The following is a 22,993-nucleotide window of genomic DNA, read 5'->3' as shown; positions in this document are numbered from 1 at the left end:
TAACGAATGCTAGAATAGACAAGGAACAGAGGGCTATAGTTGACTAAAGAAGGCCTCTTGCATTTGTGCTAAGACCTAGAATTGTGGAAGCAGCTGGAAGATCTGGTCTGGGGCAAAGGGATTTATTCTAGGCAGAGGACAATGAAGTTAGAAAGGCACATGGCAGAAATAGACTGAACGCATTTGAGGCACCATGTCATTGTGACTTCTGGGATAGTGGCAAGTGAGACAGAGAAAGGTAGACTGGACCAGAACAAACAGGTGCATTTAGGACAGTGCATGTGTCCCTTTCAATTTTCCAGGAGTACTTAACACTGCCTCATTGCTTATGAAGTCTCCTTTTTCCATGGTACTTGGAACTGAGACCACCCATGAGTGCTCTACCAGGTCAACTATCTCCCAGTCCCATGAGTGAGGTCTTCTCCTCCTTCTCCTCCTTCTCTTTCTTCTTCCTGCAGGGTTATTGTTAGGGCTCAGTGCCTGCACTATAAATCCACTGCTCCTGGAGGCCATTTGTTGCACTTGTTGTTATTGCTGCCATTGTTGTTGGACAGGACAGAGAGAAATCGAGAGAGGAGGGGGAGAGAAAGATAGACACCTGCAGACCTGCTTGACCGCCTGTGAAGCGACTCCCCTGCTGGTGGGGAACCAGGATCCTTGCACTGGTCCTTTGCACCATGTGCGCTACCACCCGGCCTGAGTAAGTACTTCTTTCAGACATCGTTTCTGCTCACCAACCTCTCCACATTCCCTAGTGATTTCCAAACAGCTTTAAAGTAGTATTCAATTTTGTTATTATTATTATTTGTCATCACTGGGATTTTACTGCTCTGGGCCAACTTTTTTTTTTAATGTATTGTTTTAGAGTGCTTCATTTCTTTTTAATTTAATTTTTTAATTTGTGACTAATAGTAGGTTACAAGATTGTAAGATTATGGTACATATAGTTCTACACTATACCCACCACTAATTTGTGACTAATAGTAGGCTACAAGACTGTAAGATTATGGTACATATAGTTCCACACTATACCCACCACCAAAGTTTTGTGTTCCCACTCTCCCACTTCCCAAAAATAAACCATTATAGTTCTCACAAGTCTTAGAAACAGTTTGTTTGCTTCTGGGTTTTTTGTTTTCAAGTTCATGTGTATTAGATCTCTAAATTCCACATGAGTGAAACCATCTAGTTGTCTCTTATTTTACTAAGCATCATCACCTCCAGTTCCATCCATTTTGTCCCAAAGGGCACTATCTTTTTTGATTGCTGAGTAGTAGTCCATGAAATATATACCCCATAACATTTTTTTTAACAAAGCATTACTCAGCTCTGGCTTATGATATGTGGGGAATTGAACCTGGGACTAGAGCCTCAGACATGAGAGTCTGTTTGCATAACCATTATTCAAACCCCGCCTCCCCATAACTTCTTTTTAATTAATTAATTTATTCCTTTAAATTTTTAAAAATATTTATTTATTCCTTTTTGTTGCCCTTTTTTATTGTCCCTTGTTTTATTGTTATTATTGTTGTTATTGATGTTGTTGTTGGATAGGACAGAGAGAAATGGAGAGAGGAGGGGAAGACAGAGAGGGGGAGAGAAAGATAGACACCTGCAGACCTGCTTCATCGCCTGTGAAGTGACTCCCCTGCAGGTGGGGAGCCGGGGCTCGAACCGCGATTCTTCCGCAGGTTCTTGTGCTTTGCTTCAACTGCGCTTAACCTGCTTTGCTACTGGCCGACTCCCGTCCCCATAGCTTCTTTAGCCAGTCATCTGGTGATGGGCATCCAGACTGCTTCCACTCTGGCTACTGTGAACAATGCAGCTATGAACATAGGGTGAATGTATCCCATTAAATTAGTGCTTGAGTGTCCACTGGATAAATTCCTAAGAGTGGTTTTGATCATAAGATAATAATAATAATTATTTTTTTAACCAGAGCATTGCTAATAATTCCATTTTTATTTAAGGAATCTCCATACAGTCTTCCAAAGGGGCTGCACCAGCTTGCATTCTCACCAGCAATGTAGCAGAGTTCATTTTTTTCTACAACCTCACCACCTGTCAGTTCCTGATTTATTTATTTTATTTACTAGAGCACTGCTCAGCCCTGGCTTATAGTGGTGTGGGGGATTGAACTTGCGACTTCGGAGCCTCAAGCGTAAGAGTCTCTTTGCATAATCATTATGCTATTTACCTCTACCGCATTTCCTGATTTATTAATGGAAGCCATTCTCTCAGGCTCGAAGTGATATCTCAGTGTATTTTAATTTTCATTTCTCTAATGATAAATGGAGAGTTCTTTCATGTGTCTGTGAGCTACATGTATCTCTTTTTTTGTTTGTTTGTTTGTTTGCCGTGTATCTCTTCTTTAGAAAATTGTCTATTTAGTTACTTTGGGCCAACTTTCTCAGATAGAAGCAGCAGGAGAGAAGGAAAGACACCACAGCACTGAAGTATGGTGGGGATTGGACTTGAACTGAGGTCACACACATGACAGGTACAATATCCAGGTGAGCCATCTTGCTGGCCCACAATAATTTATTATTTTAAAATTTTTTTATATTTATTTATACCCTTTTGCTGTCCTTGTTGTTTTATTGTTGTAGTTATTATTGATGTCATTGTTGTTGGATAGGACAGAGAGAAATGGAGAGAGAGGAGGGGAAGACAGAGAGGGGGAGAGAAAGACAGACACCTGCAGACCTGCTTCACTTCCTGTGAAGCGATTCCCCTGCAGGTGGGGAGCCAGGGGCTCGAACTGGGATCCTTACACGGGTCCTTGAACTGCACCACGTGAGCTCAAGCCGCTGTGCTACTGCCTGAGTCCCACAATTATTTTTAAGTCTTATTTTATTACATATGGTGGGAGGTTTCACATGAAACAGAGAAAAAGACAAGCAAGAGCACCGATCTGGTATGTGTAGTGTTGCTGACCAAATCAGTAACCTCAGGCATGCAAGTCCAATGATCTGCCAGTTGCCTCAGCATTGTAACACCCAGAATCTATACTTACCTTTGGAGTCTTTAATTATGTTCTTTAAAAGAATATTTTATTTGGGAGTCGGGCTGTAGCGCAGCGGGTTAAGCGCAGGTGGCGCAAAGCACAAGGACCGGCATAAGGCTCCCGGTTCGAACCCCGGCTCCCCACCTGCAGGGGAGTCGCTTCACAGGCGGTGAAGCAGGTCTGCAGGTGTCTATCTTTCTCTCCTCCTCTCTGTCTTCCCCTCCTCTCTCCATTTCTCTCTGTCCTATCCAACAATGGTGACATCAGTAACAACAACAACAATAACTACAACAATTAAAAAAAAACAAGGGCAACAAAAGGGAAAATAAATATTTTTTTAAAAAAAAGACTTTTATTTGGTAGAGACAGGAATTTTGGAGGAAAGGGGAGGCAGAAAGATGGCTACAGTACTGTTTCAGCTTCATCACTTGAAAAGCTTCCCTCCTGTAGTTGGGGGCTGAGGCTTGAACCCCAGTCCTTAAACAGTGTAATGTGTGCGCTCAACTGCAACAAATCAACCTGTTTGTCAGTTTTTCTCACACCTTGTATATTTTCGTACTTGTGTATTTTCCTTTTTTTAAATAAATGTAATGAGTGCATAGTACTTTTTTACCAGAGCACTGCTCAGCTCTGGCTTATGGTGGTACGGGGGATTGAACCTGGGACTTGACAGAGCCTCAGGCATGAGGCTCTGTATAACCACTGTGTTATCTACCCCTACCCCAGACGTTTTTTAAAGATTGCTTTTTATTTTGTTTTTATTTAATTTACTTATTATTGAACAGAGACAAATTAAGAGGGGAGGGGGAAATAGGAAGACAGAGAGACACCTGCAGCTCTACTTCACCACTTGTGAGGCTTTCTCCTTGCAGGTGGTGCCAGGGGCTTGATCTCGGTCCTTGCTCACTATAATGTAGGCACTTAACCAGGTGGCCACCACCGGGCCCCTTGTTTTTTAATTTTTTTTTTAAAGATTTTATTTACTCATAAGAAGGATAGGAAAGAAAGAACCAGACATCACTCTGGTACATATGCTGCCGAGATTGAACTCAGGACCTCATGTTTAAAAGTCCCATGCTTAGGAGTCGGCTGGTAGCGCAGCGGGTTAAGCACACCTGGCGCGAAGTGCAAGGACCGGCTTAGGGATCCGGGTTCGCGCTCTTGCTCCCCACCTGCCCTGCAGGGGAGTCGCTTCACAGGTGGTGAAACAGGTCTGCAGGTGTCTTTCTCTCCCCCTCCTCTCCATTTCTCTCTGTCCTATCTAACAATGACGACATCAATAACAACAATAATAACTACAACAACAACAATAAAAAACAAGGGCAACAAAAGGAAAAAAAAGTCGAGCGGGTCTGGAGTTAGCGCAGCGGGTTAAGCGCAGGTGGCGCAAAGTGTGGGGACCTGCGGAAGAATCCTGGTTCGAGCCTCCGGCTCCCCACCTGCAGGGGAGTCGCTTCACAGGCGGTGAAGCAGATCTGAAGGTGTCTATCTTTCTCTCCCCCTCTCTGTCTTCCCTTCCTCTCTCCATTTCTCTGTCCTGTCCAACAACAACGACATCAATAACAACGATAATAATAATAACCACAACAATGGTAAAAAAAAAAACCAGGGTAACAAAAGCCCCGGCAATAACCCTGGAAGCAAAACAAACAAACAAAAAAAGTCGGAAATCATTAAAAAAATAAAATAAAGTTCAGTCCTTTATCCACTGTACCACCTCCTGGTTTAAACCTGGGCCCTTGTGCATGGTTCTGTGTGCAGGCTACCAAATGAGCCAGCACTTGCCTCAATGCCCCAATTAAAAAAATAATATTGAGAGCTGGGTGGTAGCGCAGCGAGTTAGGCGCATGTGGCATAAAGTGCAACGACCGGCATAAGGATCCTGGTTCAAGCCCCCAGCTCCCCACCTGCAGGGGAGTCGCTTCACAAGCGGTGAAGCAGGTCTGCAGGTGTCTTTCTCTCCCCCTCTCTGTCTTCCCCTCCTCTCTCCATTTCTCTCTGTCCTATCCAAGTATGACATCAATAACAACAATAATAACTACAACAATAACACAAGGGCAACAAAAGGGAAAACAAATATTAAAAAAAATTAAATGAAAAAAATATATTTATTTTCCTTTTGTTGCCCTTGTTTTTTATTGTTGTTATTTGGCAGTCAGCTGAGGTAAAGAACAAACACCTCATCACAGACCCCTGCAAGCGCCAACCCGGCTTTGACCTAGCACGTTATGATTGGGCCCTCCTCAATCGCTATCGAACAGGCCATGGCCGGTGCGCCGCTATGTTCCATCGCTGGGGAGCCAGAGACGACCCAAACTGCCCCTGAGGCTCCAGACAGACTATGACCCACATAGTCAACGACTGCCACCTTTCCAGATTCAAAGGAGGTCTGGAAACTTGACATCCGGCTCAACCTGACGCTGTTGACTGGCTACGGAAGAAGGGCAAACGCTAGAAGAAGAAGAATTGTTGTTATTTATGTTATTGTTGTTAGATAGGACAGAGAGAAATGAAGAAAGGAGGGGAAGACAGAGGGGGAGAGAAAGACACCTGCAGACCTGCTCACCGCCTGTGAAGCGACTCCCCTGCAAGGGGGGGGGGGCTTGAACTGGGATCCTTAAGCCGGTCCTTGTGCTTCGTGCTTAACCTGCTGCACTACCAACTGACTCCCAACTGCCCCAATTTAAAAAAAAGAATTATGCATTAATAAAAGGAGAGAGAGAACCAGAGCCTCACTCTGGCACTTGTGATACCAGGGATCAAATTCAGGATCTCCAGCTTGAATCCAACTTTATTTACCATGCCACCTCCAGGGCTGCTTTTTTTTTTTTTTTCCAAGCAAAACATTGGGCAATAAACTCAGGGTCCTGTGCATTCTCAACATTGCAGACCAACCTCCTGGACCCAAGTTCTTCATTTTTTTCCCCTTCTATTGCCCTTGTTTTTGATGTTGTCGTTGTTGGATAGGACAGAGAGAAATGAAGAAAGGAGGGAAAGACAGAGGGGGAGAAAAAGATAAGACACCTGCAGACCTGCTTCAACACCTGTGAAGTGACTCCCCTGCAGGTGGGGAGTCGGGGGCTCGAATGGGGATCTTTATGCCAGTTCTTGCGCTTTGCGCCACGTGCACTCAACCCGCAGGGCTATTGCCCGACCCCCATTCCTTTTTTTTTTTTTTTTTAAAGATTTTATTTTTTATGAGAAAGATAAGAGGAGAAAGAATCAGACATCACTTTGGCACATGTGCTGCTGGGGATCGAACTCAGGACCTCATGCTTGAGAGTCCAAAGCCTTATCACTGCGCCTCCTCCCGGACCACACCATTCCTTTTTTTTGAGAGAAAAAGAGGAGACATTACAACACCACACCACCATGCTGTGTCGTCTAATCTGCCACATTTAAATGGCGATCCTTTGCTTTTTTTTTTTAAACCAGAGTATTGCTTGGTGCTGGCTTATCCTGGTACTGGGGGGTTGAATCTGGGACCTGGATTTTTTTGGCATGAAAGTAGTTTACATAACCATTATGCTGTCTCCCCAGTCCTTTGCTTTACTTTTAATGTTCCTTTCTACCTTTTCCCATTTTTGGGGGGGACACTCACAATGCCATTAATTTTCCTTAATCACCATAACTGGAAGCAATCTCTTCCTCCCAAAACATTCTATAGGCCACTCTGATCTTTGCTACCTAGGTAAAATCAGAGGCGCCTAAACTGTCTTTTTATTTATGTCCCTTAGGTTCATGCCATAATCTTCGAGTGTTTTCTGGGCATTAATCCTGTATCTGACAAAGCAGAAACTGAGTTATGGAATAAAAAGTATAAATTAAGCCTAACCCTGGCCAGTTGGTTTCTCTCAGCGGAAATCAATGTCCTATGCTTCAGCTTACTCCTTTCTACCCAAATGAAAGGGAAGCAACCTATGATGTTGATGTTCAGGAAGGCCACTTGTTACTAGTGACATCTGCCACTGTTTGTCAATAGGGTGAAGTTATAAGAAGGTGCCAAAGAGCTCAGAGAGACAGGACAGAAGTGATGACTCATGATTAACGCTAAAGGACACGATATAGCAACGTCACAAACTCCGGCTCTGGAGTCCAGTGACACACCTTACCTCTACTGATGAACAGCTATGGGCTCTCCCTCAACTTGGGTTCCTCCTCTGGAAATGGGACAGGAGGGTCAGGAAAATAGCTCCCCTGAGTAGTGTGGCGCTCTGGCATGTGCGCGGCCTAGGTGTGAGGCCGGCCCCACCACACTGAGGGGAGCTCGGCTGTGATTTCTGTCTCTAAAAAGTGAATCCCAATGGGAAGGCTATCATGGGAGAGGGTGGGTTATGGGGATTGGGTGGTGGGAATTGTGTGGAGTTGTACCCCTCCTACCTTATGCTTTTGTTCACTAATCCTTTCTTAAATTAAAAATTTAAATAAAAAAAAAAAAAAAAAAAAAAAGTGAATCCCCAGAGATGAAAAGAAATAAAGTAAAAATAAAAGTGGGGCAGAAACACTTCATAGGGCTTGTATAAAGGTTAAATAAAGGGCAGGGGTAGATAGCATAATGGTTATATAAACAGACTCTCATACCCGAAGCCCCAGAGTCCCAGGTTCAATCCCCCGCACCACCATAAGCCAGAGCTGAGCAGTGCTCTGGCAAACAAAATAAGAAAAAAAAAAAAAAGCAGTTTGAGCCCCCGGCTCCCCACCTGCAGGGGAGTCGCTTCACAGGCGGTGAAGCAGGTCCGCAGGTGTCTGTCTTTCTGTCCCGTCCCCCTTCTGTCTTCCCCTCCTCTCTCCATTTCTCTCTGTCCTATCCAATAACAATAATAACAACGATAATGATAAACAAAGGCAACAAAAGGGAAAAAATGGCCTCCAGGAGCAGTGGATTCATAGTGTAGGCACCAAGCCCAAGCAATAACCCTGAAGGCAAAAAAAAAAAAAAGAGGAAAAAAAGGTTAAATAACACATAAGAGTTCTGAAGTCCATTTCATAGAGACTTTCTGTGTCCTTAGACTGTTCACCTTTAGTTTGGGGCTGTTTGCTTCTGGGGTTACTGTTCCCTTCACCAAGACAGTGACTGTGCTAAAGCAGAAATATATCTCTGGATTATGTGTCTCAAGTTCTTACTCATGAGTCCTTGAGGAAATTTCCTTATCTGTATTTTTGTTTCCTTCTATTTTATTGGATAGGACACACAGAGAGAAACTGAGGGGGGAAAAGAAAGATAAACACCTGCAGACCTGCTTCACCACTAATGAAGCATCCCCCCTGCAGGTAGGTGGGGTGTGAGGGTCTTGAACCTGGGTCCTTGAGAATGGCAATATGTGCGCTTAACTGGGTGCCTTAACACTGCCCTGCCTCCAAATTTCCTTATCTTTAAGATGAAGAGTGATCTGGTGTCCCTCACAGCAGTACTGAATCAATTGGAAGGGCTCTTAATGGACTGGCAATATGCTTGGTATAACCCCTCTGTCAGAAAAGTGTCCAGACTAAGATTCTATGGAAATAGGCTTAGGTATACCATTGCTTGGGCTCGCACACTAGCCCACAGAAGCTGGAAAAGAAACTGGGTTTTGACTGTGGTCCGGAGGCATGGCTATTGAGTAGGAGCCTCTCCATATGGCACTCCTGATAAACTAGGAGAAACAATGAAAAATCACCTGAGAACTCAATAAAATGCAACCAGGATCTCTTCACTAAGCCACAGCCATCAAGTTGTAGATGCTACCACGATCTCATCCTGAACTCCCTGGGCAGATGACCTCACCACTGTGTCCTGGAACCTCACCTCCCCAGAGCCCTACCTCACTAGGGAAAGACAGAAACAACCCGGAGGTATGAATTGCCCTGCCAATGCTCATGTCCAGCAAAGAAGCAATTACAAACCCAGACCATACCCCTTCTGCACCCCATAAAGAATTTTGTACCCCATAAGGAATACTGCCAGTGAAGAAGACATAATAGGGGAAAGATGAACAGAGGGCTCTGAATTTCAATTCCATCAGGACCCGGAGAGAGAAGAGTAAAAAAAGGAAGGACACACAGAAGTATTAATAGGTGTAGGTATGACTTAGAAATGAAGGCAGGACTATAGAAAACAAATGGGCAAATCTATATAAATATAGACAGATATAGAAATAATTACCAACCTAGATGTGGGAACTTGGGAGAACTAGTGCAGTTTCCAATGGAGGAATGGAGTCAGAGCTCTAGTGGTAAGGATGGTGTGGAATTATACTCTGTCATCTCACAGTTTTGTAAATTAATATTGAATCACTAATAACATTTAAAAAAAATCAAACATTAAAGAATCTCGTTTCTCGGGTGGGGGTATAGCATAATGGTTATGCAAAGAGACTTTCATGCCTGAGGCTCTCATGTCCCAGGTTCAATCCCCCACACCGCCATAAGCCAGAGCTGAACAGTGCTCTGGTAAAAATAAATAAATAAATAAATAAAAAGAATCTCATTTCTCCATTACCGGCCAGGTGGGGCAATTGCCAATCAAGGAAGCACTAGAGCACCACCTAGTGGCCACAACGCTCTTCTTTTCTCCCTCTCCCAGAAGTGAAGGAACAGCTGCCATGCCAGTGGTGCCCAGAGCTTTTGGACATCTACTTCAAGAAGTCAGAATCAGAGAAGAACCAAATACAACTCTCTCTTTTAATATTAACACATACAAGCAGCATAGAGGACCAGTTGCTGCCTGCTGTTCCCTGAGGGAAAGCCAGAGTACAGTTGGTTGTTCGCGTGGCCTTCCTCTAAGGTGCAAGGCCTGCGAGCTCCTCCTTAGGCAGTGGCGTCGTTCCAGTCCAACTTCCCAAGCCCAACTCCCCGGTCAGCAGGGGAGACACAGGTTGGCGGTGGGAAGAATACTGTTGTTCGGTCTCTGCTCCAGTAAGTCTCGACACAGCTGGTGGTCGCCTGTCCTTCTACAGCCAGCCTGATTTGCTCTGTAATCCCCACATCCAAAGGAGCAGGCGGTGCAGCTTCAGTCGTCTTCAGATGACTCCTCTTCTGCCTCTTTGAGCCACTGGATGAACCTCTGTAGCTGTAAGGACGTGGAGTGAAGAAGAGCTCCTGCGGGACAGGCACACAGCCCTCCCTCCCTTCAGCAGGTAACCGGCTCCAAAGGCCAGAAAGGGTTTGAGCACCAATCACCACGGAATCCAGAGGCAAAGCAACCACACAGTTGCTATGGTGACAGGACAGCAGCCTGGCTTACCTGTGGGTTTTTGCGCAACTGCCGTTCCCTGTAAGTTGTATCCCTTTGGTTGAACCAGCTGAGGATTGTTTCCTCAGCCAGGACCTCCAGCTGGTAGAAGGCCATCAGCACCTGCAAAAGGCCAGCAGAGGGAGTCTCAGGGGTCTTGCAGAGCCCAGCAAGATGGGTAACTGAGGATAACGAGCCTCGTGGTCTCTACCCACAGGGAGAGGAGGCCCTGGAAGCAGTTTCCTTCCACATACCGAGGAGCCTCCTCTAAGACAGACAAGAGCCAGCTATTCACTCTGGCTCTTGAGCAGGCATAACCTTTGGAACTGTTGCTTTGCACATTCGCAGGGCAACCTCCAAAAGGCTGCCATCCTAGCCGGGAACCAAACTGTATTGTCTTGGCAATAAGCACAATACTAGCATGGGTGAAGCTGTTAACCAGACTCAGTGCTGGGCTCATGTTAGTTTGCTTTGTGTCTCCAGGGGAGACAGTGCCAGGGATGACAGAGTCTCAGAGGCAGAGCAGTATTCACCTTGGCCATGGAAGGACTAAGAGCTTCATGCTCCAGGAAGAACTCCTCAATGGCCGCCAGTGCTTCCATGTGGTCAGCTGCACGCTTTATGTAGTTCCTAAAAACAGGGCTCCAGGCCTTGAGCAGCTATGGAAAAAAGAGAAGGATATATACCCGGGTAGCAAAGAAGGTCCACAGAAATGACATGGGAAGATGAGAGAGATGATCAGGTCCTATGGGTGCACGGCAGACGGACAATCAGGACTAGGTTAAAAGGAGAGATTGCCCAGGGGAGCTAGAGATCAGGTGCTGCAGACTGCCTCAGAATCCCCACTTACTGGCTCATGGCTGATCTTGCTCTGGGCCAAATAGTTTTCACTGAGAGAAAATCTAAGGCTCTTCTTGAATATCATTTCTGGGAATAAATCTTGGCATCTCAGAGGCCACTTACTGAACCTAACTTGACTCAACTAGACCTGCCAGGGCTGCTCAGAATTCACTGAGCTTCTAGAGGCAAGGAGAAAAGAGCCCCAAGTAGCATACCACACCCTAAGTTTTCTATTCCTGGTTTCTTTTACTGGCTGAAGATTAAACCTAGGGCTTCACGCATGCAAATTATGGAACCTCCCCTCCCACCCCCCCAGGTACTGCTCAACTCTGGCCTATGGTGGTGCTGGGGATGGAACCCTGGACCTTTGGAGCCTTAGACATGAAAGTCTTTTTGCATAAACATTATGCTGTCTCTTCCACCCTGCATACAAATCCTGTATTCAACTCAGCCACTTGATTTCTGGTCAGGTCAAGCAAAGCAAAGGTGTATAGCTGCTTCTACCCAACCCTTTGTGCCCAGTCCCAGTCTTTGCTCACAGGAAGCAGCAGGGTACAGTATCGACTTGGCTCCAGTGGGACATCCATTTGCTGTAGCGGGAACTCCAGAACCACGTGGCTCAGGACTTGCATCACCTCCTTTAAGCTTATGTTGTAGGCATACCTGTGGGAGGACAGGGTTGATGCTAAGGCCTTCACCGGCCCTTTCAGCATGCTGTGGGACTAAGACTTTAACTAAGGACACCGGGGAAAGGAAGTCAGAACACGGAAGGGAAAGTTTTAGAAGGGAGAAGGATTGGCCCTGTCCATTTGGCATGTTGGGGGAGTAGGATTTGGGGAAGGAATAGGAGTGAACCTCTACCTGTCAGAGATTAGCCCAAGTAGGAAAGGATGGGGCTACTCTTACTTGAGAGAGTTGATCTCTAGGACGAGGTTGTCACAAGAAATATTTTCCTCCTTCCCCCTCTGCAGAGTTCCAAGGACTTCATTCTGGAATACTAACATCAAAGCAAGAATAAACTCATGGGCCAGTATCACTCTACAGTGCTTGAAATTGTCTAGTGTGACTTAATACCAAATCCCATCCAGGAGGAAAACAAGTCTTTAACTAGTTGATCCAGACAAAGAATAAGTCGAAGGTTGTCCTCTTTTAGAAATATTAAGGGACAGGGAGTCAGGCGGTGGTGCAGCAGGTTAAGCGCAAATGGTGCAAAGTGCAAGGACCAGCGTAAGGATTCCGGTTTGAGCCCCTGGTTCCCCACCTGCAGGGGAGTCACTTCACAAGCAGTGAAGCAGGTCTGCAGGTGTCTTTCTCTCCCCCTCTCTGTCTTCCTCTCTTCTCTCCATTTCTCTCTGTCCTATCCAACAACAACATCAATAACCACAACAATGTCAAACAAGGGCAACAAAAAGGGGAAAGTAAATATAAAAAAAAGGGACCAGGCAGTGGTACACCTGGTTAAGCACACACATTATAGTGTACAAGGGGTCTTTACCTACAGGGGGAAAGCTTCAAGAGTGGTAAAGCAGGGCTGCAGGTATCTATCTCTCTGTCTCTTTCCCTCTTCATATCCCCATCCTCAATTTCTGTCTCTATTCAGTAATAAATAAAGATCAAAATTTAAAATATCAAAAATTAAAGCATGTTTGTTTATTTATTTTGCCTCCAAGTTTACTGTGGGGGTTTGGTGCCTGCACTATGAATCCACTGCTCCTGGAGGCCATTTTTCCCCTTTTGTTGCCCTTATTGTTGTTATTATTATTATTGTTATCTTTGTTGTTGGATAGGACAGAGAGAAATGGAGAGAGAAGGGGAAGACAGAGAGGGGGAGAGAAAGATAGAGACCTGCAGACCTGCTTCACTGCTCATGAAGTGACCCCCCCATTACAGGTGGGGAGCTGGGGGCTTGAATCAGGATCCTTACACTGGTCCTTGCGCTTTGCACCATATGTGCTTAATTCACTGTGCTACTGCCTGGCCCCCAAAACATACTAATGAGAGAAAGAGAGACGGAACCCCAGAGCATCACTCTGGCACCTGCAGTACGGGGATCAGACTCAAGCTTGTAAGTCCAGTGCTTTATCCACTCAGCCAGCCACCTCCCGGCGGCAGACTTCCCTCTTCTGTCCCAGACCACCATGCCCTGGGTCACTCACCTTTGATGTCATCCATCAGCGGCGAGCCTGCCCGGCTGTCTAGCTCCTCAGAATCCGCACTCCGCTCACTTTCGGTCTCACTCTTTTCTTCCAAATTGATTGTGAGTCCTGAGAACCCATCAAGGTGATAAATAGAAAGGAAAGTAAGAATGATCAGCAAGAAGAAACACCTTCCCTGTCTGCATAGATAAAATAGCGAGGGTTGGGGGGGGGGGAACAACAAAATGGTTATTCGAGGACACTCATGTCTGAGACCCCAAATTCAATCCCCCACACCTGCAACAGCCAGAGCCAGTGCTCTGATAAAAACAAAACGTGTGGGGAGTCGGGCGGTGGCGCAGTGGGTTAAGCGCACGTAGCACAAAGCGCAGGGACCGGCGTAAGGATCCCGGTTCGAGCCCCTGGCTCCCCACCTGCAGGGGAGTCGCTTCACAGGCGGTGAAGCAGGTCTGCAGGTGTCTGTCTTTCTCTCCCCTCTCTCTCTGTCTTCCCCTCCTCTCTCCATTTCTCTCTGTTCTATCCAACAACAAAGCAACGTCAACAATGGCAATAATGACCGCAACGAGGCTGCAACAACTAGGGCAACAAAAAAAAGGGGGGGAAATGGCCTCCAGGAGCGGTGGATTCATGGTGCAGGCACTGAGCCCAGCAATAACCCTGGAGGAAAAAAAAACACACACACACAAAAAACGTGTGGTCTGGCTGTTAAGTGCCCCTCGAGAAATATGTTAAAGGCTGGGGAGATAGCGTAATGACTCTGCAAAAAAGACTTTCATGCCAGAGGCACCATAGGTCCTGGGTGTCTTCATTGTTTTTAACCAGAGTACTAATCAGTTCTGTTTTATGCAGGGGATTGCATTTGGGACTTCGTGGCCTCAGGTATGTCTCTTTGTATAACCACTATGCTGTCTATCCCCATCAGAGGTACTACATTCAATCCCTGAATTGTCATAAAGCAGAGCTCTCGTAAGCAAAAATAAAAATCAATAGGAAGGTGTGGCTGTAGAGTAGGAGCCATTTCAGATCACACTCCTGATAAACTAGAAAAACCATCACCTGAGGACTCAAAATACAACCGGGATCTCTCCAGAAACTCACTAAGCCACAGCCATCAAGTTGTAGATGCTACCACAATCTCATCCTGAACTCGCTGGGCAGATGACCTCACCACTGTGTCCTGGAACCTCACCTCCCCAGAGCCCTACCTCACTAGGGGAAGACAGAAACAGCCTGGGGGTATGGATTGATCTAACACCCATGTCCAGCAAAGAAGCAAACGCTAGAAGAAGAAGAAGAAGCAAAGAAGCAATTACAGAAGCCAGAACTTCCCCCCTTCTGCACTCCAAGAATTTTGTACCCCAGGGTGGGGGTAGATAACATAATGGCTATGCAAAGTGACTCTCAAGCCTGAGGCTCCAAAGTATCTGGTTCAAACCCCCCCCCACACACACACACCACCATAAACCATAACTGTGGTCAATAAGTAAAATAGAATAAAATAAAATGAATTTTGTATCTCATAAAGAATACTCTCAGTGGAGTAGACATTAATAGGGGAAAGGTGACCAGAGGGCTTTGAACTCTAATTCCATCAGGATCCTGAGAGAGAAGAGGAAAAAAAGGAAGGACACACAGAAGTATTAATAAGTGTGAGTTAGAAAGGAAGAGAAGGCAGGACCATAAACCCAGATCTGTGACCTTGGAGGAATTAGTGCAGTTTCCAATGGAGGAATGGGGACACAGAGCTCTCGTGGTGGGGAAGGTGTGGAATTATACCTGTTATCTTATAATTTTGTAAATCAATATTAAATCACTAATAATTTTTTAAGGCTCTAAAAGTTATGTTAACTTAGTTCTTTATATCTAAATGCTTTTTCAGACACCAAGTTGCAAATGCTACCTTGACACCAACCTGACTCCCCTGGGCAGTCAACCCCACCGTGTCCTAGAACCCCATTTCTCCAGAGCCTTGCCCCACTACGGAATGAGAGACAGGCTGGGAGTATGGATCCGCCTGCCAATGCTCATGTTCAGTGGGGAAACAATTACAGAAGCCAGACCTCCCACCTTCTGCACCTCATAATGACCCTGGGTCCATACTCCCAGAGGGATAAAGAATAGGAAAGCTATCGGGGGAGGGGATGGATAGGGAGTTCTGGTGGTGGGAAATGTGTGGGATTTTACCCCTCTTACCCTATGGTTTTGTCAATATTTTCTATTTTATAAATAAAATTTTAAAAAATGGAGCACGTGTCTAAGTCGAGCTCACCCCACAGACTCTGCCGTAGCTCCTCCTCTTCCTCTCTGCTCAGATCTGCAGCCTTCCAGAGGTACCCCTTCCCTGCAACTCCGACTTCTGCTGGATTATAACCTAAGAAAGGCATGGTTCTTTAGAGAGGTCCTAGTAGAGACGCCAGGCCCTCCAGGGAGAAACACTTGTTTTTTTGTGGGGCAGAGACACACACAGATGCCCCACACCTGCTGAGCCTCACACCTTTCAGCTTCACTTTCTCTTTTTCTTGGTCAGCCCCAGAATCATCACTGAACTCGCCATCATCCTCATCTTCCTCTGCATCTGGAGGGTGCAAGGAGATCACAGAGCCCTCAGGTAGCGTGATGTCTGGGCCCACTACCACCTAAGGGAGAAAAACGTGGGTGGCAAAGACTTGTGAATATGTTGGAGGGGAAAGTACATCCAACAACCAAAGCATTAGTCTTTACTAAGGCAAATCAGAGAAATGAAACCTCTGGACCTGGACTCTCAATCAGGCTGGGCAGAAGGCTGGCCCCTCTGGCCCTGCACGACGACCCTTCAGATTGGAGGCTGTGAACTATTTATGGGGAGCAGGTCTCACCTGGGAAGTAAGGACACAGTGTGGCTTCAGGGTCACTCTCTCCTTGACCTCGGCATTGTCACAGAGCAGAGACTGATGGATCTGAGCTCCAGCAGCCACTTGGACACCCTGCCACAGGTAGGCCTGGTCCAGCACCACGTCATCACCTGGCTCAGGACAGAAATGACTCCTGGTCACCCAGAGCTCCAACTCCAGACCAGGGCCATTCCTGAACGACAGGGCTAACTGATGCCAGCCTGGGTGCCATCCACTCTACTACTCCACCCACCCTCCAATTAAGCAAAAACACCTTCTGCTCTAAGCTCAGCTCCAGAACAGAACATTGCTCAGCCTCACCATCTTTCACCGGGTTTACAGTCACACACTATACCCTGGACTTCAGTCCCTGAGAGCCTTCCAGCTTTTTGGGACCCAGGACAGTTATAAGAAATCATACGCGTGTGTCTAAAAGCAGAACCTAGTTGTCTACTTCTTCTTGTACATTTTAGACTTAGTATTACAGACAACCAAAGCGAGTTTTCGACAGGTAGGCAGCTAGAGCACAGTAGAAGGAAACCTTGACACACACACCCAGAACACTTATTAGATTCAACCCTCCTTCCCCCTCACTGCCTTTTTACTAGCTCTGACCTTGGGTTTCACTTAGGTCTCATTGGGACTGTTTGACTGTCTATAAACTGGGGATAAATACCTGTGTCACAAGGATTTTGTGAGGATTAAATGAAATGCATGTACAAGCTCTTTGTAAACTGTAATGCACAAGACAGGTATTATTACTGTGTATCAATTATCTACTCGGCCCTGAATGTGAATATAGTGTACCCTGGATGAGAAGAGTCACCCAAGAAAAGGCTCAGAGGTCACAGATTAAAGTGTTACTGTCTTGGGGTCAGGTGGTGGTGGCCATCTGGTAGAGTACATATCACCATGTGCAAGGACCCAGGGGCTCAAGCTCCTGGTCTCCATTTGCAGGAGGGAAGTTTCACAAGTGGTGGAGTAGTGCTGTAGGTCTCTCTCTCTCTCTCCAGAGCACTGCTCAGCTCTGGCTTATGGTGGTGGTGGGGACTGAACCTGGGAGCTTTTAAGGCACCAAAGGTTTCTGCATAACCATTATGCTGTATCCCCAGCCATCTTTTTTTTTTTTTTTTTTTTAAGATTTTATTTATGAGAAAGATAAGAGGAGAGAGAAAGAACCAGACATCACTCTGGCACATGTGCTGCCGGGGATCGAACTCGGGACTTCATGCTTGAGAGTCCAAAGCTTTATCACTGCGCCACCTCCCGGACCACCCCAGCCATCATTTACTTTCTTTCTTTGTTATATTTATTTATTTATTTTCCCTTTTGTTGTCCTTGCTTTTTATTGTTGTTGCAGTTATTATTGTTGTTGTTATTGATGTTGACATTGTTGGAAAGGACAGAGAGAAATGGAGAGGAGGGGAAGACAGAGAGGGGGAGAGAAAGACAGACACCTGCAGACCTGCTTCACCATTTGTGAAGTGACTCCCCTGCAGGTGGGGAGCGGGGACTCAAACCCGGATCCTTATGCTAGTCCTTGAGCTTTATGCCACCTGTGATTAACTCGCTGCACTACCGCCTGACTTCCCATCTTTTACTTTCTATAACACACACACACACACACACACACACACACACACACACACACACACACACACACACACACACCTCCACTGGGAATGGTGGAGCTGTGCAAGCACTCAGACCCAGCTATAACCCTGGTAGCCAAAAAAGTTATCACTGACTGTCTCTTAACTCCTGTTAAGGTAGCAACTCTAGTTCTTTATTCTCAGGGACTGTCCCGTCCCTTTTCTCCCCCAGTACACTTGTTCCTAAGACGACCTGCTTGACTTCCCCACCTGTGCTCACCAATGTGGCAGTTGGGGCCAATGACACTGTTGGTGATGGAGCAATTGCTGCCGATGACAGTGCCTGAGCCTAAGAGCACATTCTCCTCCAGGATGCTGCCGTGGCCCAAGCTGACCTCAGCCCCCCTGTAGATGTTGTGCCGGGAATGAGTGCAGCTCTGGGCCACGTGGTCGGTGAAGTTCGCCTCTGGGGTGAGAGGGTAGACCCATCGGCGGATGATGTCGGCGCACACAGCTGCGTACATGTGTAGATTGGAAACCCGGGCACCGTATTCCTTAGTTGTCACATGCATGTGGATCTGGTTCCCTAGGATCTGAATGAAGAAAAGGAAAGGGAGTTTGTCCAAGTAAACACTTTTTAAAAAAAATATTTATTTATCCCCTTTTATTGCCCTTGTTTTATCATTGTAGTTATTTAAAATTTTTTTTTATTTTCCCTTTTGTTGCCCTTGCTGTTTTCTATTGTTGTTCGTAGTTACTATTGTTGTTGCTATTGATGTCATCGTTGTTGGATAGGGCAGAGAAATGGAGAGAGGAGGGGAAGACAGAGAGGGGGAGAGAAAGATACCTGCAGACCTGCTTCACCGCCTGTGGAGCGACTCCCCTGCAGGTGGGGAGCCGGGGGCTCGAACCGGGATCCTTATGCCAGTCCCTGTGCTTTGCACCACATGTGCTTAACTTGCTGTGCTACCACCTTGCTCCCAACACAACACTTTTCTAACCTTATGTTGTTATCTGCCCCTCAATGTCACTGTCCAGTGACTTGAGACTGTCTTGTGTATTTCACCCCAGTGCCCCCAGCTCCTTTTGTCCCTCAGGTCTCAATAAAACTCCAAAGGGGATCACATGAGATTAAATGATCAACCTCTTCTGAGGGAACAATGGGGGTCTTTTCTTACCTCTTCATTCACTAACAGCCCTCTCACAAAGTCATCCCGGGTTTGGTAGTCAAAATTGTCAGTGAAGAGCTGAGCCACCTGGGGGGGGGGGGAAGGTTAAATGCAATTCTTTGGAGGCGAAGATAAGCTTCCAGTGGTCTAACAGATCCTAAGACAGTCAGACATGGGTCAGGATTCCAAGGAAGTTCCTAGTGAAATACTAGGATCAAGATGACAGAATTTAGTTCTTTCAGAAGAGTGGCGGTAAAAAGAGCCAAGAAAGCCATGCTTGCCTTTTTTTTTTTTTTTAAAGATTTTATTTATTTATGAGAAAGATAGGAGGAGAAGAGAGGAAGAACCAGACATCACTCTGGCACATGTGCTGCCAGGGATCAAACTCGGGAACCCATGCTTGAGAGTCTAAAGTGTTATCACTGCGCCACCTCCCGGACCACAGACCACAAAGAACTGGTTTACGGTGGTGCTGGGAATTGAACCTGAGGCTTCAGAGCCTCAGGCATGGGCATGAGAGTCTGTTTACATAGCCATTATGCTATTTTCCCAGCCCTTACGCTTGTCTTCTAGGGGGCAGTGATATGCCCTCAGAATTCTAGTCTTCAGATATGCAGTGCTGGGCCTGAGGAACTTACCTGTGGAGAGCAGATGCTGATATGACAATCCAGCAAATCATAGCGAATCTCGACTCCATCTCCACCGCCCTGGAACAAGCTCTAGGAGGGAAAGTTATACACCTGTATCCTGTTTTCTCCTGTGAAGATGGCCACTTAACCACCTCAGGGACCCCAGAGAGTCACACACCAGAGGAAAAGAAAAACGCCGGAGGCCCTGGGTCTTCTGAAAATGGAGAACTCGGTTTGCAGCGCTATCTACAGCTACCACCACGTTGTCCTCACAGCAACGCGTCGGGTGGCTAGGGGATGATTCCTTGAAGATCATTGTCATCACAGATACATTTTTTTCTAGCTTCCGCCTCAGCCTGTTTTAAGATATGAAGAGAGGGTAGTAAAATAAAATAAAATAAAATAAAAGCAGTTTTAGGACCCTGCTGGTTCCAAGCTCTTGTCCTAACCATTTTCTCATACTGACCTGTGTTCCTCCAGAGCTCGGGTAATGTTGATGTTTGAGATGACATCTCCATACACCAGGAGGAAGTCAGAGCGCACTAAGGCCTTGGCATCTACATCACGGAGGACATCTCCCAGTGAGCGATACAGCTCTGATGTGATTATTCGAACCACATTGAGGGATGTAGGTCGGCACCATTTGGACTTCCTAAAGGAAGGGGAGTTAAGGAAATGAGTAAATCAAGCATCAACCTTGAATAGATCATCCTTTTTTTCCTCATCCCTTCTATATTCATACTCCTTCTCTGTAGGTTTTTTTTTATTCTTGCCAACGCCTTCAACTTCAAAGAGATTTATAAACCATAATTAATGGGTTCAGCATCTTGTGTCACCAGTTTTGATTTATGAGTTAGAGAAACATGATTATTTCTTCTCTATACTCTGACTTCTGCCTTTAACATGGATTTGAATTCAAACTTGATGAGGTTTAGAATATACAGAGAATTCTAAGAAGATACTTTATTCTTTCCACAGTCTAGACCAAATTCAGAACTTACAGGAGATTATTCATGTTACTGTTCTGGTCTTTATTTCCCAAACTCCCATAAATCCCAAGATTCTCTTTTATGTGTGTTGCCGTGGACTGAACCATGCAAAGCCAGCACTCAATCACTGAGTTACATCCCTGACTCAAGATTTATTCTTTCTCAAGACTATTCCACCAAACATGTATTAAGTGCTTAGTAGAATGCTAGGGACTGGGAATACAAAGACAAGGAAGGGCTCAACATCCAGAAGTTCAGTGAAAAGGCAAAGTTACTCTTATCCATACTAGAGTCATTAAATAAAATCAACTGGGGATAAACTGTGAGATCCATAAAAATACTGATTCTTTAATCTTCCTACACCTTCAGTAAGAGAATATCCTTAGACTTCACGACATGACTTAAATATAGAAACATTTTTCCTTAAAGTCTCCCCATATCTAGTCCCATCCATTCTAAAAAAAAAAGTAGAAAAAAAAACATGGACAAAAAAGTTGCAGGGCCTTACAGTAAATGTTCCTTGATTTGGGCAGCCTTCCAGCAACAAAAGACAAAGGTTTCCTGTACACCTGTAGCAGTTAGAAATTCCAGAGTGTAGTCAATTAGTGCCACATTGGCCAGGGGCAAGAGGACCTGGGGGGGGGGGGTGGTAGAAAAAAGAAAAATTCAAATCTTGAGTTCATGCAGATCCTCAGGGTGCCACTCTCCACCATAAACAGCTTTCACTCTGCTGTTTCCAAATAATAGTTCTTTCTGCTTTATCTTTTCCATTTAAAAGTAATCAGTCTCCTGCCATTGACTTTCATGCCATGTGCTAAAGAAACATTACAATCTGGATAATAGTAAGCACAAAAACTACCTGCTTAGCATCAGACAGAATTGCTGTAGAACAGTGAATAGTAGACTAACAATCCTGGCAAAGGGGACCACTGGAAACCAATCATATCATCAGGAACTTCAGCACCAGCAAGCCCCTTGTTCTATAAAATCTCCTTCTACCTCACCAATGGATCCTGGAGCCTTGCTTCCCCGGAGCCCTGCCCCACTAGGGAATGAGAGACAGGCTGGGAGTATGGATCCACCTGCCAACACCCTTGTTGAGCTGGGAAGCAATTACAGAAGCCAGACCTTCCACCTTCTACATCCCACAATGACCTTGGGTCCACACTCCCAGAGGGATAAAGAACAGGAAAGCTATCGGGGAGGGGATGGGATACAGAGTTCTGGTGGTGGGAACTGTGTGGAGGTGTACCCCTCTTATCCTATGGTCTTGCCAGTGTTTCTATTTTATAAATAAAAAAATAACTAAATTCTATTCATGAAGGTAAAAAAAAAAAGTCCTTTGATCCCTCAGAGGTTAGCCATCCCCAATTATTTGTCAAAAATAAATGCTCATTACATTAGGGAGGGGGGACAGGATGTTAAAACTTTTCCTGAATCACACAACTTTTTTTTTTTTTTAAACCAGAGGACTGCTCAGCTCTGGCTTATGGTGATGCTGCAGACTGAAACTGGAGTCCTTTTGCACAACCATTATGCTATCTGCCCAGCCCGCAGTTTCCCGACTGAACTGGGAACTGCTGAGAGATCTATCAACCCCAAGGCTAACTCAGTCCAATTCTACAGCGTCCAGCCAACACAGGGGGGCAGCTGACAACTCATCACTTTTGATGGATGGCACTAGCTGTCACTTAGTACCCGGAAGGGGAAGAAGCAGATTGTAGGAGATCGCAAACAGCTGCCATTAGGATCAGACGGCCCTACTTTAAGGCACGACACCTCCTTTTTGGAAGCAAAAGGTGAGGCTCCTCTTCACCTAAACTTTTTTTTTCTCCCCTGCATAATTCCTGGCAGCGCAACCTCCCTTTGGGGGCACTGAATCCGGTATGAAAAAAGCGTCTCACTAGCACGGCTTTACATTCAGCCTTCCACATGCCCACCCAGATCCCTAGACCAGAGGAAGAGCCGAGTGCTCAAATCTGCCAAGCCCCTGCACTCATCTGGTCCAGGCAGTCACCAGGACTTTAGATTGTGCATTTCAGCCTTCCTCCTAACTCGGTAAAACCCGATTACAGAGTAAGGGTGGACAGGAGTCCTTCCCAAGCACGCCTCCCTCCCTCGGCCCCCAGAAAGCCAGCCCGCCCCAAACCCAGCCCCAGCCCCGCCAGCCCCGCCAGCCCCGCCAGCCCCGCCAGCCCCGCCAGCCCCGCCAGCCCCGCCAGCCCGGCCTCCAGCTGCCCTCGCGTGCGCGCTCACCCGGGGCTGGTCCTTGGAGATGGGGAAGAAGCGGCGGTTGAAGCTGTCAGCCACCAGAACTGCTTGCAGGGGTGGCGGCGGCTCCTCCTCCGCCGCTCTGGCACCCCCGCTGCCGCCGCCTCCCGGTCCGCCGCCCCCGCGCTTGTTAAGCCGGCTGGTCACTGCACCAGGTGCCGCGGCTACAGGGGCCGCCATCTTCTTCTCTCACGGCCACCACTTCCGATCGGAAGCTGACACTGCACGCAGCAGGGGACAAAAAGCTCCCGGTCTTTAAA

At 46.3% G+C, this 22,993-nt stretch overlaps 1 protein-coding gene and 2 long non-coding RNA genes across 3 annotated transcripts in view; 2 read left to right on the top strand and 1 right to left on the bottom strand.

Annotated features, from left to right (window-relative positions):
• LOC132532819 (uncharacterized) overlaps window positions 1-15,456 on the top strand; it is a 17,014-nt gene extending 1,558 nt beyond the window's left edge. Inside the window, exons 2-3 of the long non-coding RNA XR_009544760.1 lie at window positions 555-700; window positions 15,093-15,456. This is a non-coding gene — a long non-coding RNA (uncharacterized LOC132532819). The remainder of the gene's footprint in view (window positions 1-554; window positions 701-15,092) is intronic.
• EIF2B5 (eukaryotic translation initiation factor 2B subunit epsilon) lies at window positions 9,654-22,993 on the bottom strand. The gene is made up of 16 exons (XM_007529772.3): window positions 22,719-22,993; window positions 20,971-21,095; window positions 19,940-20,125; window positions 19,652-19,829; window positions 19,483-19,563; window positions 18,854-18,931; window positions 17,956-18,268; window positions 16,069-16,214; window positions 15,708-15,849; window positions 15,483-15,584; window positions 13,214-13,321; window positions 11,964-12,054; window positions 11,597-11,720; window positions 10,751-10,876; window positions 10,230-10,340; window positions 9,654-10,055 (listed from the first exon to the last, which is right to left on the bottom strand). Exons 1-16 carry the CDS (start codon window positions 22,911-22,913, stop codon window positions 9,996-9,998), a joined length of 2,166 nt encoding a protein of 721 aa, XP_007529834.1. The 5' UTR covers window positions 22,914-22,993; the 3' UTR covers window positions 9,654-9,995.
• The window catches only part of LOC132532820 (uncharacterized), a 47,883-nt gene continuing 46,564 nt past the window's right edge, over window positions 21,675-22,993 (top strand). The window contains exon 1 of the long non-coding RNA XR_009544761.1: window positions 21,675-22,261. This is a non-coding gene — a long non-coding RNA (uncharacterized LOC132532820). The remainder of the gene's footprint in view (window positions 22,262-22,993) is intronic.

The sequence above is a fragment of the Erinaceus europaeus genome, chromosome 14 (genome assembly GCF_950295315.1).
Source record: "Erinaceus europaeus chromosome 14, mEriEur2.1, whole genome shotgun sequence".
NCBI lineage: Eukaryota > Metazoa > Chordata > Mammalia > Eulipotyphla > Erinaceidae > Erinaceus > Erinaceus europaeus.
This window is presented reverse-complemented; position numbering and strand designations above follow the sequence as displayed.